Source organism: Calypte anna, chromosome 2, assembly GCF_003957555.1.
Source record: "Calypte anna isolate BGI_N300 chromosome 2, bCalAnn1_v1.p, whole genome shotgun sequence".
Lineage (NCBI taxonomy): Eukaryota > Metazoa > Chordata > Aves > Apodiformes > Trochilidae > Calypte > Calypte anna.
The window spans coordinates 45,833,692-45,852,751 of NC_044245.1; the positions used below are offsets into that span (position 1 = coordinate 45,833,692).

The 19,060-nt window shown below is 44.2% G+C and overlaps 1 protein-coding gene across 1 annotated transcript in view; it reads right to left on the minus strand.

The window, feature by feature from the left end:
• The window catches only part of HECW1 (HECT, C2 and WW domain containing E3 ubiquitin protein ligase 1), a 251,826-nt gene extending 234,212 nt beyond the window's left edge, over positions 1–17,614 (minus strand). Inside the window, exon 1 of the mRNA XM_030445676.1 lies at positions 17,570–17,614. Within this exon, the coding sequence (XP_030301536.1) occupies positions 17,570–17,599 (30 nt within the window). The 5' untranslated portion in view covers positions 17,600–17,614. The remainder of the gene's footprint in view (positions 1–17,569) is intronic.
• Between the last annotated feature and the right edge of the window lie 1,446 nt (positions 17,615–19,060).

Consider the following 19,060-nt stretch of genomic DNA (forward strand, 5'->3'; position numbering starts at 1 on the left):
GGGATGTGGAGGCATCTTCAGTGGTTGCAATGACCACTTCTTGAGCTTCCCACTCACTGGGGGCACTTGCTGCCCCTCCTTGGACTCTCCTCTCTGGAGCTGCTCAGTGAGCTATGGGCCAGTGTAGGGTGGGTGCTGGCTACCGAACTGCTGGCGATGTCACCACCAGGGTGGGATGGTGGCCCGTTCCAGGGCAACATTTTGCCTGCCAGAAAGTCTGCCCCTCAGACACCGGGGACTACCCTCCAGTTCTCCTCGTGTGCCCTGGGCTCCAGCCCCCTCCTGGCTGCAGGCCTGTGCTAGGTCAGGGGTTCCCTCAACAGGAGAGTGTCACAGAGTCACAGGAGGGCCAGGGACCTCCCCCCCCCCCCATTACCCTCTAGCCACACAGTGCCCTGCAAGTGACATCATCCCCACACCTGAGAGAAGCTGAGATGGGCAGAGGGGAGGAGAGGCCCTGGCATCCTCTGAGGTGCTGCGCAAGGCTGACAAGAGTCGTCAGTTCTAGGAATATCAAGTTACTTGGGGCCTGGAGGTGGGGTTTGTAGTCTGAGGATGGGAACACCTGTGGGGCATTGCTGTCCCCAGCTGGTTCTTTCCTCAGCTACCAAACAGGTGGTGGAAGATGAAGCCGGACCCGCACTCGTGTTGTGCAAAGCGTAGCTGCACATCACTTGTACCTCTAGGGAGGTGTGCAGCACCAATTGGATTTTGGCTATGGACTCTTCAGGGAAGTGCTTAGGGTGAAGGATGTGTAGGTCACCTTTGGTGTGTGTCCCCAGCAGTTGACTCTCTTGGATCTCAAGCTATGCAAAAGCTGCTGAGAGCACAACATCACTTAAGGAGTAAAGGGAGGCAGTTTTTCCTCCACAATGGCTAAATGACAGTCTGCAAACAGAAATCTTGCTGGCTGTCTTTGAAAGAAGGAAAACTAAGATGGCTGTGAAGGTGTTTCTGCTGAGGGCTTGCTATGCTTGTGCTGCCATGGTGACAGCAGATCCTGATGTGCCCCTTTTTCCTGTGTCACTCCAGTCCTCTGCTTTCATGGCTCATGCAAACGCAGAAGGCAACACCAACCTTTAAACCATCTACTAGTGTCAAGGGGGGAGATGTTACCTCTACTGTGGAATAGTTTCCCTTCTTCCTTTGCTCATGTTTTTTTTTGTCAAGGCCACTGTGCAAACCACATCTTTAGAGGACTGCTTGTCTTCTCTTTCAGTTAGATTTTGAGTAACATAATGGGGTCAAGATCAGATGCCACACACCAGAGAGCAGATCCCTCTTACCCAGCGCAGGTTGGTAACAGTTGGTATCTCTGAGCTGCAGGTGACTTCTTAGAATGAAGTCTAAGCAAGGAATCAGCAGTGATCCATGCACGGCCACGTGAGAAGCCCTTATCTCAAGAGCCTGCAAGCCACTTCACAGACTAGATGTGCTCCCTGCAGTACTAAATTTAAAAAGACAACCTTAACCAGTGAGGTAATTAAATATCACTTTAAGCCACTCCACTGAGCATCATATCTCACAGGTTTGGTACACTGTGCAAGCTCCTGCTGATGGGCAGACACTGCTAACAAATGTCTCCCTCATCTGTTGGCTCCCTGGCAGTCCACAATGGGTCACTCTTAATGCTATTTCATTTTCTTAATTAAATCTTGCCCGAGGTATCATCACAGGGTATTATTTCCCTTTGATTCTTTTGTTTAGTATTCCAGAGTAGAGACAGTCTTACCCTGCTTTCAAAGTTTCTCCTTGATTAACCCTCAGAGAAGATGAGAGGATTTTTCTTTTTAAGTGAATAACATTGATGTTTGTTAAATAAACATATAAAAGGCCACGTAACAAGGCTTAGGAGACTGTAAAGGAAAAAGTGAAGCATAGCCAAGTTAAAAGAAAATCCAGTAAAAAGAAAAGGGTGTTTCTTACTATCTCAAACTTTCCAGAGCAGAGTTTGTTTGCTAAAAGGGGAGAAAGATATCCAAATCTAAGTGCCTCCCACTGAGAGAAGCACTTTTTTGAGTTTAATAAAAAACAATGCTTTTCCTAATGTATGTAGTGCCTGTAGTGACAGGTCAATGAAAAAAAAAAAAAAAAAGTCTCAACTTTCCTTTCCAGAAACAAATCTTTAAACAACATCTACTAGAAGCCTTCCAGGGAACCCTGGAAGCACCGTGATCCTGGGAGTCTTCAAAACAGAAGCAGTGAAAATTCCTACACTGTCAGGGAGTCCAGCTCCAGATTTTTCAATACTTATGGATAGAAATGTTAGCTGGATATGTGATTACCCTTTGTACTTCAAAAAAATACATTGCTTTACAGTTAAGTGCTGGTGATTATTAATCAACCATTACTGCCTGTGACAGAATTTAATGATATGCAGCCTCTCTGTTAAAGCAAAACTAAACTCTCCAGGAAGACAGACACAAATAATGTTAGCAACACACACTTCAAGCAAATGCTAAGAAATATTGCCCAGTACTTTCCATCATCTGTTGCCACAGACAACACTGTAGCAAATGTAAGGTGCTATTTACATTATTCAGTTCTAACTGTTGCTTCAGTTTTCATCAAGGCTTTCTCTTGAGAGAGTGATGCTGACATGGGAAAACACAACTTACCTTAAAATACATAACCCCATCTCCCTGCTATAGAGTCCAGTTACTCCACTCATGCAAGAGGGCTGAGTTATAGACACCTAAATTAAGGTGAGATGTACATAATACTAAAGGGGTAGAAAGATTCTTAGAAAATCCACAAAGGACAGGACCCCTCAAGAGCCTCTAGCAGCCATAACGACCCCAATAAGCAAATTGTGCATGAAAATCCCAAGCCAAATTCGTTTGGCTTTTTAATTCATTTGGATATTTAAATATTCCAAAATGCAGATCACATACAAATAAGGCAAAGACAGAAGTGTCTGAAACATCAGAAATTATTCTCTCACAAATTGCTAACATCAGACTGCTCACACTTGTGAAATGCAAGGCATAGATAGCGCTGAGCTGCAAATCATCCACTCCATATCAGTACATCAAAAACCTGATACCTTCTCTACACAAGATAAATACATAACAGCAGTTTGCAGATATTTTGCAGTAATCATTTTGAAATTGTAAATAGTGGGAAGCATCTCAAGGAAGCAAGTCACCAACTAATCAGCCAGTCACTTACTACTCCCTCAGTGAGTAGAGAAAGTCGCATTAGGTATGTATGTACACAAAGTAGCATGAAGTACACATACCAACAGGACAAATAAAGTACTTCAGTCGTGTTAGTTATCAAAAGAAAGGACAGAAGGTATTCAAACGTGTATTTAACAATCACCAGAATTCAGCAGGTACACAAAGATAAAAGATAGACAACAAATTCATTCAAATAAAATGAAACAGGGGAGAAAAAGGCCCTAAATAGCAAATTTTTAACATGCAGAAAACTGATGAGATGAAGGCTTCAACAGAAAAGGATAAAAATGGCCAAGTCATAGGCAAAGAATCTTGGCAACAGAGGTGAACAGAAAGTTAAGTTCAACCGACCTGAATGTCATCTAATTAAAAATATATATACAAAAATAATCAAATAACATGACTAAATCCAGGACCAATATGTAGGTGGCAGGAAAAGAAAAAGAGAAAGGGATCACATACAAGAAACTGCACTGGATCCAGATGAGAAAGCAGTGAAACAGGACAGCACAGGATGTGTAGAGCTACAACACAAAATGCAAAACTTCATTAGGGAACAGGAATTAGAAAATAATTAATTGGGAAGTTAAGGAAAAAAGAGTATCTGAAAAATAGGAATGCATAGTATAATGGTAGCAAATTATGAGAGGAAGGGTATGGAGGCAGTAAAGATGAAGGCAGGGTAGAAAATCAGGATAAAACTCAGGGAAGGATAAAAGACAACTGCAGGAAGATACAACAGAGGTTCACAGACTCATGAGTGCAGAAGAGAATGGCAGATGGTTTACTTTCTCTTCCAGTACAGGAAGGGGGGGATACCAAGAGGAGACACTGGGGGTCAAGTTCACAACATTCTAAAGGAGGTAGTTCTTAATGCAATGGCTAGTAGAGATATAAAATTATTTTCAAATTACATTAAAAGTGTAGATATGATCAAAGGAAAGCAGGAGATATTTTGTGGAGAAGGTGTCTATCAAAGGGTACTAAATCCACAGAAACACAATCAGTTAAGAAAATTCCTGAGCAGAAAACGGTTGGGGTAGAAGACATAATATAAAAGCAGTTTTCTCATGGCAGACAAAAATCCCTGCCAAAATGCCTTCTCCTATGCCTTTATGCCTTGGTTTCTTGGTAACTCCAGACCAAAGATTTTTACCCCTAGTTCTTCAGATCTGTTCATAGTCCAAACAGGTGACTACTGTCACAAACACTGTTAAGTTCACATAAACTGATGCTTCCACCAAGAGAAACACCTTGCCTTCCTGTCACCCCTCCTCCTCAGCCTTTGCTGGTTGGTTGCTTGCACTGCCATAAGCACTGCCATTCATGGACGAGTTCAGGTGGACATCATCTGGGTTAAAACCACATGGAATAAAATAACAGGTTACTTCTAACCTGGGTCATTCCTGTGATTCAGCTCTCCATGCAGCCACACAAGTGCATGTCCTGACCCAAGGAAATGACTAATATGCAAGAAAGTGGCTAAAAAAGCAGATGGATGAACTGGGATTATTTAGCTTGGAGAATAAAAGGCTCAGGAATCTTATCAATGTGTACAAGTAGCTGGTAGGATGCAGTGAGGCAGACTGATTGAGGCTCTTCTCTTTTTCTTTCTTTTAACAGTGAGGCCTGAAGAATGCAGGTTACATAGATAATTGAATGGCAAATGTGACATGACATGTCTCCAAGAATGTTCACATCCTTGCTAAAAGGGCATCTAAGGTCTGAAGATTTAGTGTCCACAAACTGAAAATGGCGAAGCATTCCTGGCAGAACATGACAAGGAGCTCTGAAAGATTCCCACTTCCATTCATGGACAGCAGCACATCTTGGAGGAAAAGATCTATCTAAAAGTTCTATCTAAATAGAACTGGTTTTCAAATATAATACCTGGCTATCTACACACTGCTTATAAAACATTAAGCACAACAATAAAGTTTCTGCTATTCCTCTTTTGTTTCATCCCTGGGCAGATAAAAAGTATGAGGCAAGTTTTACTACATCAACAGAGCACTTCACAACTAGCTCTTCCTCTGGCTATGTGGATACCTCGACTCAGAACCAGTGACACAGCAGAGACCTCCTCCAGCCCATCATCAAACAGAAGAGGTCCAGGGACAAAGGAAGACCAAAGGGTATCTACATATACAGGATGCAAGGAAAGGACTAGAAAATAAGCACAAGAAAATGGTGAACAAAACAGAACAAGAAACAGTCTCAGGGTAACAAATCATTAACTTTCTTCATCTTACTTAGGAGATTACAAAGCTGCTATGTTTTTGGTGCGCAGTGTGCTCTGAACAAGGAACCATCAGTTGTCAAACAAATGTACTGTTGGCTGTTCACACTGAGAAAATGCATTTTCTACATTAAAATTTTGGCACACTAAGCAGCAGGAGGATGGTCCAAAGCAACTCATAGGGCAAAGGGTGAAAAAGGGTCTTTGCAGGAACACGACAAATAGCCACAAAAAGGAAGAAAGAAAAAGCTGTTTAAACCATAAGACTTTAAATGAAGTCATTTTTCTGTCCATTGCACTGATCCCTGCTTTGGCTGCCACAGGAGAAGTAAAGCCAAAGTGAGACATTTCTTGCCTTAATGAATACCACTTTTGAACAATCTGCTGCAGTGAGTTTGCCTTTGCTGTACTCTATGGAAGAGAGCCCAGATGTGTCAAAGCACAGGACTTTTTGCAACCAAATATAAGAGGGTCCCAACACGAATATAACCAGAAAAGCCTAAACAGTAGCACTATGCTTGGTTTGCACCAGCTTACTTTGGAAGCCCAAACATTCTAGAGCTTGCTACTGAAAGAATAAACATACCAGCCTCCAATGGCTTTTAAAAAGGTGTCTGTAAAGCGAAGGGAAATAGAACTAATGAGAAACAAAAATAATTGCTCCCTGCTCTGTAACGAGGGGAAGAAAAAAAGGAAACCACTTTGTTAAGTAACACTAATATCTAAACTGGGAAAAATAAAGAGGGGAGTAGAGACCTGTTCGAGACGATCCTTTTAAGCCAAAACCAGCATTCATATGTGTGTGTGTGTGTGTGTGTGTGAGGAGGCAGGATGTCCCTTAGTGACATGGTTTTGTTTTCCAGTGCACAAGTGTTAAAAAATGCAAGCTGAAAAATCCATTTGCATAAACATGCAGTGAATCTTTTCATGGTTATTTTAAGACCTCACAGGTCAAATGCATTCCTAGTGCATGATCAGTGATTTAAATAAACTCAATGTAAAATGAGATCATCCCAGGGCTTCCATGAAGTAAATACAATGGTACAACACTGCACTGATGTGCGCTGGAAGCAGCAGATAGTTTTTAAAAAACAGTTGTATGAAGCAGAAGAGGTCAAGTCTCAGTTTCTACACTATGGAAACCTGAAGCATTTAGAAGTTTTCCTTACAGCCAAAGTACAACAACCACCACCTTGCCACACCTCCAGCTCTGATCTCTCCCAACTGGATCTGATCATTAAACAAGGCTGCAGGGCTCCAGGTCCTCTGAACAGCTGCCAGCTGCAGTACAAACACATTCTCATGAGGAACATTTTGATTCTCTTTAAAACAGCTTTTTTTTTTTTTTTTTTTTTGACAGAACTGTTCCACTGGCAAATTTTCATGCAGCTCCACTACTTATTATGCCTCCCCTCCTCCCACACATGCATGCATCAGAGCTACTGTGAGAAGATTATTATGCTGCATATTTGCAGTGCACTGGCTTTGCTCCTGCCAGGTCGCCTGTCTTCATTGGGAGTGAGAGACTACAAGGAAAGGAGTCATCAAAACAAAGATAATTCAATGTGTGCACATAAATGAGAAGTATTCACAAAAAATACATGACAGAAAAAAATGTGGATTTCTTTTTTTTTTTTTTTTTCAAGAGGCTTGGTAGCCTCAGGGTGGCTCACATGGTGTCCAATTCAGCTCTTTACTAAAGCAGACAGCTATCTCAAAATGAACACTGTCATTATACTGCAGAACAATCTTGATCAACAACTGAAAAAGCGAGTGTGATTGGCAGTGGGTCTCCTAGTTTTCAGCAAATAACCCACTGGTGCTGCATAGAGCTGAGTAATACTTGTGTCTCCAGATCTTCCCTGTGACTCAGCATTCAGAAGGGCTGCCAAGGGCTGGATCGAGCTCCTGACCTACACCTGAAACTGGAATGTGAAGACAAGGCTGGCAGGACAGCTCTGTAGGAATGGGAAGTGCCTCAGCATGAGGAGGAACAGCACACTAAGAGGTTTCTAACGAAGTCTGCTCAACACCAATCCTCTTTGGCCTAAAATGGAATTTCCCTTCAAAGCAATTACATAAAAATGATCCCTTATTAGACAGAAGACCTGCTGCCTCCAGCAGATTGAGAAGTTGCCTGCTGACACAAGCACAAAAAGTTTTTTTAGCCCCTGCTTCCTTTAAAACTGTGAAAAAACAACCCTAAAAGGTTGCTGAGAGAAGATAACATTTTTGATTCACCTAGCATGAACTGCTATGTTAACTATGTTCCTCTGACGAGAAATTCAGTTTACATGAAGCCCAGATGAGACCTCTTTGGCTGCAAAGTCTCCCTCCTGCCCTAACACCTGAGACCATGAGCACAGGATCAAGAGAAGGGGTTAAGGAAAGACAATCATTTTGGTTGAGTGGTGCAGCTGGAAAGCATTTTTCAGTGGTATCTCACCTATGTTATCTGACTCTTAAAATTACAGAGGTGAACCAAACAGCCTTCTGAGCTCAAATCCTACGTTCTCAAAGCTTGAAGACCTGGTTACCACATATAATCCGTTGCTTATAGCTCTGAATTATATTGGTTATCCTCTTACATGGGAATATATATCTAAGAGCTCTCATATGCACCATTAGGTACCAGGATTCATCTCAGAAAACTACTGCATAAAGCATGCCAAATGTATATGCAGATTCCCACTTGACATACCACTGAGGTGTAGACAAAAACAGTTCAGAAGACTGTTACACTGAATGTAGATATTTTGAGTCAGATTAAAAAAACAGGACATGCAGGTTTTAGGCATTCAAGTTGAAAATGGTACTCACTGCTACTGAGCCTTTTTTGCAAAATCCACAGGATCCAGGGACCTAGTGTTCTGCTCCTGTGTATCCCAGAAGCACCAGTCTTGACATCCCATTTGCTGTTCTGCATATAAAACGCAAGAACCAACCCTTGGCAAAGAAACCCAGATAATCTCCACTCATTAAATCAGCATTATGCTCCCTCTTGCTCTCTAACACAATATATCTTAAAATCTTCTGTGTAGAATTTGTCCTATACACACACACACACTTACAGGAGTTCCCTGCCTGCTAGGGCACATTCCTATAAACTCTGAGATCTAGGCTTGATCTATATCAGCTGCGAGAGAAATGAGAATGCTTTTTCCTGGAGAGGGCAGTTTCTCCCTGAGAAACAGACCCTACCCAGATAGTTTTGGACTATCTGCTTCTAAGGACCTGCCTCACCCTTCAGGGAACCAGCTTTGCACCTAACTCAGGGTTAAAGCACACGAAGGGGGCAGCAATGCAGTAAGCAGCTTTTATCTGCATTATGTTGGAAATAAAAGCCCTCGGGAGCACAGAGCATGACCCCTGTTGATGCCTGCATATAAGATAGTTGCATGCAGCCAACTCAAACTAGTCTGTTATGCCTCCTTTTTTGGTGCAGTGCTGCACAAAACATGGCTATATCATCCCCAGATATAAGCTGGAAAGCTCACAGTATGCCAAGGTAGACCCAGCAGCTTAGATCTCCATTTGCTTAAAACCCTCTTATCACTTCAGGATGCGAGTGTCCTCTTTCATGGTCCCACCACAGGGATTCTGTAGAGTAACAGCATTTATATCCCTTTTGGTACAGGTAGCTAAAGGAGATGAACTGAGTTTTCCAGTGAGTTATTAGCAGGCCATCAAATAGGCTAACCTCCTGTCCATCTCTCAGAGCTATTACAAGGTCACAGGTCAGCCAAACACATTGTTCATGATGAACCTTCCTAAGCTTCTAGATGATACAGTGTCAAATCAGTAGACTCCTCAAGCATCCTATTCCACATCTTCTGCTTTCAGAGCTAGCCTGATACTCTGAGCTTGTTACCACCACTTCCATACCAGCTTTGCTAAGGTGCATTGTCTTTCAGAAGTCAGCAGGACTCCACAAGGAAGTATCATCATGTGTGCACACACAGAAGTGGCAGAATCAGGTTGGTAAAAATAGGTCAAAACAGGCATATATTTAACTTGGGAGTTGAAACCTCTGAAATATATTTTACCCACAAATACACAAAATCCACATTTGAAAACCATTAGAAAGTCATTCTGATACGAATTAGGCCATCAAGATATTTACAGAACCAGAGGCTCTGCCAGAAACATTTCTATTCCCACTCCAAGTAGAGGTTTAAACTTACAACTTCTCACTCACAACCCTATATCCATCTTTTTACCTGTGATCAAGAAACTTCTTCAAGTACAATCTTTTGAGAAACTGTTTCTTACTAATTTCCAACTAGAGTCTTAGACATTTTTGAGTTTGTTTTTTTTTTTAAAGATAGTAAGGATGGAGGGTTAAGACACCCTTGCAGGGAACCTGGCCTGGGCCACTACCCCTCCTGTTCCAAGCTTCAAAAAGCCACCTTTGCAGGCAGGTCAGGGCAGACACACAAAGAAAGAGGGCATGGGGGCAGTCTGCTTATTTCTAGAAGTTCTGCACTAACTTCCCTGGGCATGTGATGATTTCCCAAGCTGAACAAGACAACAAAGCTAAAACCTAGAAGCTACTATGTGGCTCCAGCCAGCAAACTGAGCAGCTGATCCTTAGATTTCTAGAAGGCCCTGTGGGCTTCCATCCTCCTCTAGGATCTACCTTGAGCCAAACCTTGCCAGCACAATCAGCAATTTATACCCACAGAAGCACCTAGAACAATTTTTGAATTTCCTGCAGCATGACTGCTTGTTCTTTTGCTCCTATGTCCCAAATATTTTCATTCACTTCCCAGAAACCGTAAAACATTGGTAATACCAGGTTTGTAAACTGCCCTAAGCACTTCAGACTGAGTAAGTACCCTCTCTGCACATGATTCTGCTTTATACACAGTTGAGTGCAAAAGACACATACTTAAGAATTCAGACACTTACAATTAGGTGATATGTTTTTAATTAGAAACACCCTCATATAGTTGCTCAAATACAAACACTACAACATGTTATCAGGTACAGAGAATTAGTCTGAGTTACTATCCCATGTTCCAATTGTCTGAGATAAGACAGCATGCCCAGGAGCAGCCACCTGTGTAGCAAAGTGCACTGAAAAGAACAACAGTGCTTCACAATTGTGCAGCTCCTGGGTAGTGGGAAGGCTGAAGTGGGAGAGGAGACTATCAGAAAGAATGCACACTGATGTGCAGAGGAGAGCCTCTGAAAATCTGGTAAGAGGATGCTTTGAGAGTAACAGTTTTGAGGAGCATGGAGGAGTAATACAAAGCCCTATTTCAAGAGCAGACAATGGTTCTATACCACCGTGCAGTATCTTGACCAACATAAGAAATATTGTCTTTAGTCAGGTGGGAATTGTAATTATTCAATGGGAGCTTTGCCCATACAAAATAATGTAGTTAATTTCCATTCAGACACAAAGCGAAGTCCTTAAGGAACCCCGAGAAGTGGAAATTAAAAAGGTAAATCAGGTAGTCTGATTATTACAAGCCACCACAGTGATGGGTCTTGGAAAGCAGTTCTATCATAGGACCAGGTGTTTCTATGTTATAACCCTTTTCTAGCCTAAGAAGAGGAAAGAGTATAGTTCATCCCAATAGCCTTTAATACTTGGTCTGGAGAGTAATTCCTGTGGTTGTTTCTGATTTAGCCTGCTGCTAGAGCAATGAGAAAGAAATGTCAGTACATCACACTGTCACAGCAAACAGCCAGCTTCCTTATGATGCTCAGCTCTGTAAAAATAAAAATCAAATAAATAAATAAACAAAACCCTGAAAGGCCAGGTGGTACTACCCTTCATTAAGTAAAGTTCCAAATAACTTTAGGAGGGGCATTGTTCATTTTAGATTAAATGTTTTAACTCAGTATTGATTCTCTACTATGACTTGGGGTACGTATGTAGTATTTCTGAATCATGGTATTGACCTCACATTGGCTACCATCTGAGAATATGGTGCAGTCAAATTAATCACATTAAAAGTTCACGAGAAGATCTTGCTCCAAATCTCTACGCATCTTCCATGGGTCTGTAATGAAGGCAGCAAACTTAATGGGCCTTTCACGAATCTTGAAGAGCATCGTTTTGGAAATTTATATTCTGACTCCAAGATCAAACATTTCACCCACTTTTCCCCCTTTTCCTGTTAAGCACGTAGCAACTAAACCACGCTATTTAAATCAAGACGCTGCTTCAAAGAGTAAATCTTTTGTTGTCTTTGTTTTCTCCACACAACCATGCAGTTGCACAAAGTATGTATATGTAGTTTTGTATTAAAAATCTGAAGGCCTCTCCTAGAGTTGTTTTTTACACATCATTAAAGGGACTTACAAATAACCCAACACCTGACAGATGTTCTGCATTAGAATGTAAATTCTAAATTAAATTTTCCTGAGGCTGCATTAAGATGTAGGCACAAGACAGTAGCTCCCACTTTAACAACACTAGCAGTCTTCATGAGGGGGGGCAGATTTCAAAAAGCAGCATCTAGCTGCCCAAGGACTAGCTTGGGACATCAGTTGATCCTGATCATCCCACTAGTTGGTCAAGCATGCCCACAGATGCCCAGGCAGGTAGCTCCCCAAACACCCATGTTTTGTGTCCAACTGGAAGGAGGACTGCGGTTCAAACAGTTCAGGAAGGGCCTTAGAACAGTCACCCAGCTCACAAAAAGAGCTGGAATATCCCCAGCTTTATGGCTTCTTACCTAGTTTAGCAAAAGCCGTATATATACAGTATATAACATACATTCTGTCAAAGAGACAGACTTTGGTAGTATAGTAGAGGAGGAAGAGGAGTCACAGCAACACTTAAGATACAGAGAACATCTGCTTGACCCATCTGCTCCATACAACCAGCACTCAGGCATTTCACCAGAACACAGTAAAGCACAAGTTGTCTGATCACCTCATCAAGCACTCCTCCTCTCCTGCTCTCCTTTTCCCCTTGGGAAAAGCAGACAACTTCCTGTCCCACCTCTTTTGCTTATGTTTGGGAGGAGTATCCATCAGTCTCCTCCTCTGCAAAAAGTATGTAGTGGGTAGTACAGTATCAGATCTTCCCAAGCTTGCAGGATGTCACCCTAAATTTTACATGGCAACATGTGAAAGCATTTTGTTGGCAGCAGCAGAGCAACATGCTCCTCCTTTCTCTAAAATGATAGGCCTGCTGAGCCACACATTTCAGGACCTGAGAAACCTGATTTGATAATTAAAGGTGCACATGGCAGACATTTTCCTATGGTATGGAAAAATTAATTGTACCACATGACAGATTTCAGCCCTGATGTTCAAGAGCTCATTAACAAAACTATTTTAAAAGGTGTTAATAGAAACAATTGCCTTCAACATCACAGACTGGCCAGATGACTTTTGCTAGAGAGTTGGATGACAAATCACTCTGTCAGTCATCTTTAAATTTCATATTGACTACATCGAAGCAATTACCCATTTATTTTTAGAGCATGTTCCATTTTAAACACAAGTGACTCAGTCCAAGAGACATGAGTCCAAGAGACTGCATCACTATTTCATGGGTTAACAACTCTCAAATTTAAATGGATTGTAATTCTAGGTCAAACACTTGGGGATTTTTTCCCTTTTGCCTCTAGACATTGGTTGGGATTTTTAATTCAGGCTTCAAACCAAACAAATGTTGGTGCTTCATGAGCATCTGCAGAGAAATAGAAAAATAAACAGTTTTGCTCTTTCACACTTTCCCGATATTTTTATATTTCTCTGCAGCTTGATCCCAGCCCCTCATTCTTTTGTTTATTATTGAGACCTTTGCCTGACTGCTGTGCACATGCCTTCTCCCACAGACCTTCTGCTCTGCAGAGCAAGGGAACACTGCCTGTGCTGCCACATCCTCCAAAAACTTTGCAATAGAAGAGTACAGAAATTCTCTGGGGAGCACAGCACTGATCATTCACTTCGATATTTTAAACAAGAGTACCAAGGTTTCACCTTTTTGTGAGGTCTAATAGCAACAGCTTGCTGTATCAACCCCCCGTATTCCCCCAGGCCATCTCAAGGTTTATCTGCATTGTAGACAATGTTCTGGACAAAAGGATGAGGGGCTGGGATCAAGCTTAGGCTGTTCCTAACTCATGGAAAAGGAGAGAGCTGGGGAAGTCCTGAGGAGCTGAGAATTCTGTTGCTGCTGGAGGGAGAGGACAAAGAGGAGCTGCAACAGGTACTGCAGCAGGGCAACCCCTCTCGGGACTCACCTGCTGCCCTGCTCAACCCAACACCCCTCCCTCTTTCCAAAGCAAAAACAGGCTGTGGGGATACAGCCAGCCTCTTGTCCCCAGCAGTCTGCTGCCCATTACAACAGTCTATTTTGCCTGTAGCTTGGACTTGTCTTACTGCTCCATATCCTGGTGGAGTCACAAGTATCTGAGGACACCGTCTTGCCAAGGGACAGTCCCAGCACCTCCTGAGGAGCCCTACTTGAAGAACCTTAACCTCTTACTTCAGAGCTGACGATGGGATACCCTAGCCATGGCATAGCTGATCAAAAATTCCAAGACTGACTCACAAGCCCATTATACAGCTACTTAGCCACCACTCATTAACTGTAACAAATATGACCCTGGGCTCCCTACATCAAAGAACCTTGCCATTTCTTCTTAATTAACTCTAAAGATCTTGATGGTCTCAAATCTCAGCTGGAAAACATCAACTGGAGTAGGTGGCATCTCAGTCTGCCCTTTGCTACTGGCTGTGCTTTTATTTTTTCTGTGTTGCATGGCCCCCAGCCTCCTGAGACTATCAGTAAAGATGAAAACATTGCTGTGTTTTAGGAGAAATATTTAAGTATGCAAGATCTAGCCTGTTCTAGACTTTATTAAAATTAATGCTCATGGTATCTAGGGCCAATAGAAGTGAATGTCTAAGGAATTAAACCAAACCCCTGCAGTGTTTGACACTCAGCCACTGCAGAACCACAACATCACACAAAATCTTACAAGAGAAATGTGTAAAAAAAAAAGCCTCAAACAGAAGCAAAACTGACTCATCTCCTTATTGCCATAACCCAGAGAGCGGTTGAGTGTAAACAAACACCAGACATCCTAAAGAAAAGGGGGTGTCACCATTCCCTTCTGTGCTAATGGGCAGATACACAAACTGGTATGAACAGGACCATCCTCCAGCTACTCCTGCAAGCCAGTCCGAGGGGAAAAGCAGATGCTACAGAAACCTTCCCAGCAGTGCGGGTGTCACTGGAAGCTGGGGAGCATCTGAGGTGTTGGTGGCTCCCACTTACATATGCTGGAAAGCTGCAACAGCTGCAGGTATGATCCACTGATGGAAGCCACACGTATATTTTGATACCAAATGAAACTAGTTTGGGTGGTATTCATGAAGGCATAGTATTGCTGGCAAGCACCTTCTCTACAGAAAAGGAGGGAGAGTGAGGCACAGCATTTGTACGAGGCTTGAGGTCTCCTCCCTGTTTATAGAAGCCCACAATGACCACAATCCATGCATGCTGAAGCCAGATCTTGTTGGTACCCCTAAGTTAGGTAATTAAGTAGGTAAGATTTAGGAACCAAAGAGACACTTAGGAAGAATAAAAGGAAAGTCATTGTGAAGACAAGTTATATTGCCCAGCACAGTCCATCAGCACAAACTAAGATATTTCAAAGTAACTGCTTTTTTTAATTACTAAAAGCCCTTCTGCTTGAACTTTTACAACATGCCTGACTGGTGGAGGAATAGGGATGTGGTCTTGAGGGATTTTTTTTTTTAAGCAGCTTTCAGAGTTGGAACCACAGGGGCAAGCTTAATGCTTACATCCACAAGACAGATTTCCAACAACTTTAAATAATAAGTAACCCAACATTTCTGTTAGAATAGCTCCTGGCCTGACATCAACTTTTCAACACCATCACTCTCACAATTTGAATCCCTTCCACTATGCCACAGTCACATTGCAGTATTTCAAAAAGCAACTAATAAACTAAATTCCACTCTCACTATTTATTCAAGTAATCGCATTGCTTGTAAGACTATTCAAAAAGAGGCAAGGAGAGGGATTTAGCACTACCTTAAGTGAAAACACTACTTCGCATCAGACATAGCACATGCAAAACTCCACAAAGCTTCACAGGGATTATTTCATGATCACAAAGAAGGCTACATTGGATGCCACACACATGAAACACAAACCCATGGAAACATGCGCTTCAGTAACAAGTCTTACCCAGTTATTTATTGGAAAACAATAAATACCACATTGCTTATTAGGATGCATTTAAAATACTGAGTATATGGATTTTGAATCAATTCTCTGGGATGTTCAGAGCACGTGTACACAGTTCACTTTCAAATAAATCATCGCCTCATTCAGATATTGATAGATCCTGAGAAAGCCACTGAGTGCATCAGTTTGTGCTCTGGCTTCCTCTGGTTTCAAACAAGTAAGCTGATAAGGAAGAGATGATTGATACTAAAAAGGTTAGAAGTCTAAAGCTCAGGCCACAGTAAGTCAGCAACACATTAGCTTATGTATCACATAAATGATATGACACACCATCCACCACGGACTTCCAAGCCTCTTGCTCCCAAGCCCTGGCCATCTGACCAACCACTCTTTGTTCTCGGCTAACTCCCAACTCACCCTCCTGAAACAAACAAGTAAACAGACCCATCATTTCCTCTGTAAGGAATGTTACTCTTCCCCACCCCCATGCTAGAGTTGGACTACGTTGACAGGGTGAGTGATGTTTGTTGAGTAAGTGCGTGCTGCTTTTTACATCTACTTCTGGTTCCAGCATGTAAATCAGCACCGCACCTGTGCTGTCCAAATAGGTGTGTGTTTCAAAGACAGAAGTATAGAGAAGAGCCAGGGTACATACCATACTCCACTTCTCCATAAAACACACGTACTACACAAAGAAACGATAATCCCTTCTTAGTGGAAAATCCAAATTTTCAAAATGAATCCCCAAGCTACAATGAATTACTGTAATAACTGCAATCTTTGTATGAGCCCCAGTCAGAAAGGCACAGCTGACCACACAGCTCTGTGACACCACTGGCACAGCAGCACCCTGCCCCTTATTGCTGCTGTGTTCAGACAGGGCTGGGTGCCCCACAAAATGAGGGCTGTGCTGCTAAATACGTGGACAGAACAGCCTGACTGTCCTGACTGTTGTACTGTCTCACTATGCACTTCTGCTGAGTGCAGCATTAAAAAAAAAAAAAAAAAAAAAAAAGGCACCACTGCAGCTCCAAACAGCAGGATGCAAACATCCAGACCCAGGCCAAGTAATTTCTTCTGCAACTATCAAGAAAAATACAGGAAACTATGCAAGAGGGGAAAAAAAATTATTTGTATGTGCCTATGTCAATACAAATCCATTATCTATGAGGGCTGCAAAATGAGAAAAGCAGTATTTGACAACGCTACAGGCTGAGGCAATGTCTTAACACACTTATTACAAGTTATATTATTTAATTGCTAATTAAAAAATGAAGTTACATAATAACACAAGGTAATAACCAAAATATGAAGTCATAAGATTGGCTTACAGCAACAGAGCAGGGGGAGAAAAAGGCAGTTTGTTCTTTAAATTTTGCTGCATTGTCAAGGAGCCAAGAATCAAATCTGGGGGCTGCTTCTTTTACAGGGAAGGGATGCAACCACCAAAAACCCAGCGCGGGACTCTTGATCACCGCCTGCGCGCATCCACATCCCCAAATGATGTCAATCCTTGCCGGCACGCTGCTCATCGTAATTCCACGCAATTTGTTCACTAGTGAAATTCATTCGACAGGCCGACGGCAAAGCCCGTAACCCACCAGGGCCCATATGCTCCACGGAGAGCAAACACACTCCCTCCCCGGCCACCCCCCACCCGCGGCAGCGCCCACGGACATGGGGTGGGGGGTGTCCCACTCCCGCGCACCGGCCGCCTCCGAAGCACAAAAGCGGGCACCCGCGCAGCCGGGCACGGATGACAGCGCACACCCACGACCCTCCACCGCATCTCGCCGGTCGGTCGGGCAGGAGCTGCCGGCTCCGGGAAGGGCCTTTCCCGGTGGCGAGGCCGCTGACAGCCCCATCCCGCGTCGCACTTCTCTGCCGGGAGGCAACGCCGACCCCCGCCGTCCCCACCACCCTTACCCGGGTCCGGGCGGCACCAGCCCCTCGTACCTGGACAATGCCGGCCTGGGCACAGCTCATGCTCCCCCGGCGAGGGCAGGTCTCACATCCCACACGTGCGGCTCAGGGGTCGCCGCCTGTCAGCCGACAGGGAAAGAACGAGGGAGAGGAGGAGGGAAGACGGGGTGCCGGCGTGTCAGCCCCCGCCGAGCCACACCATAGTCCAGCACCGGCTGATACGCCCGCAACGCAGCCGTGCTCCCTCCTCCTCCGCCCCGCCAGCCTCCTCCCACCCCGCCGCCTGTCGCTGGGTACCGGCCGCCTGGAGCCACCCACACGCCGCGGCGGGCGCCCGGCAGCGCCGCCCGGCTCGGCTCGGCCCGGCCCGCCCCTCAGCGCGCCGCCTCACGCCGGCCCCCGACAGCTGCCCGGCCCCAGTGGAGTCTCAGGACGCCTGGGGACGAGGCGGTGACCACCGGCCGCGGTGGGCCCGGGGGCCCGCCCAGAGCCCGGAGTAGGCCGTGTCCCCGCCGGCTTCCCCGGCCCCTCTCTCAGTGCCTGGGGCCGCCGCGCCGCCCTCACCGCGTTCCTGCCAGGCGAGTGGGGGCCGAGGCGCAAACGCTGCCCGCCCGGGGTCGTCCGACCCTTCTCTTCAAGCATCCCCCCCCAGAGCACCCTGGCTCTCCTCAGCTGATCTCTCAGGGATGCCGCTCTACAGAACACCGCTCCTCGGCAGGGGCACCGGCTCACCTGACACAGGGGCAGATACCTGGCTGCGCTCGGGCACGGAGGCAGAAAAATCGATCTCTTTATGTCCTTTTACTGAGGCCTGCAGCTCTCCCACCGGCTCTCCCCCAGCGCTACAGTCTCTGGGGTGATCATTAGTGCCTTTTTACCACACACGGAGACAACAGCTTGGGGAACACTGCTGCGCTACTAGCTGTACCTTCTCCCCTGAAGAACAGACACTCTTCAACACCTTTACCTTCACCAGCCTGGACAAAGAAAGCCACAGAATCACAGCTGTTAGGAAACCAAGTTTTAAAATGGGGTTAAGGATCTGAATAGAGGTGCTATACATTCATTTCTCCCGAACGTCTTGCGTTTGTCTTATCCCTGGGCAAATCTGCTCACCAAAAATAGACCAGGAGTGCTGCTGGGGCTGCAGGGAGCAGCAGCTTCCACCAGCAACATGCTGTCTCTGCACCCGCCTGTCAAAAGGGCTGAAGTCTGGGGAAGAGACAAGAACCCTGCAGGGATTTGCGAGCCCCTTCAAGTAATTTTTTTTTCTACATAGAAAGTGGTTTTAGACATCAGCAAATTTTAAGCGTTGTATTGGAATGGATTTCTTCCCCTCTATGCTACTAACTACATCAATTTTTCAAGATCCTTCTAGACCAAAAGTTGAGTCCTGAAGCAAAGACATGTTGATAAAAACCACAAGTTTGTAAAGTAACACACCACAAGTGAAGCTAAGTTTGCTTCTAAAACCATCTTTGCATCTTCCACTAATACAAATTTCTTTGGGACCAAAGATCTACT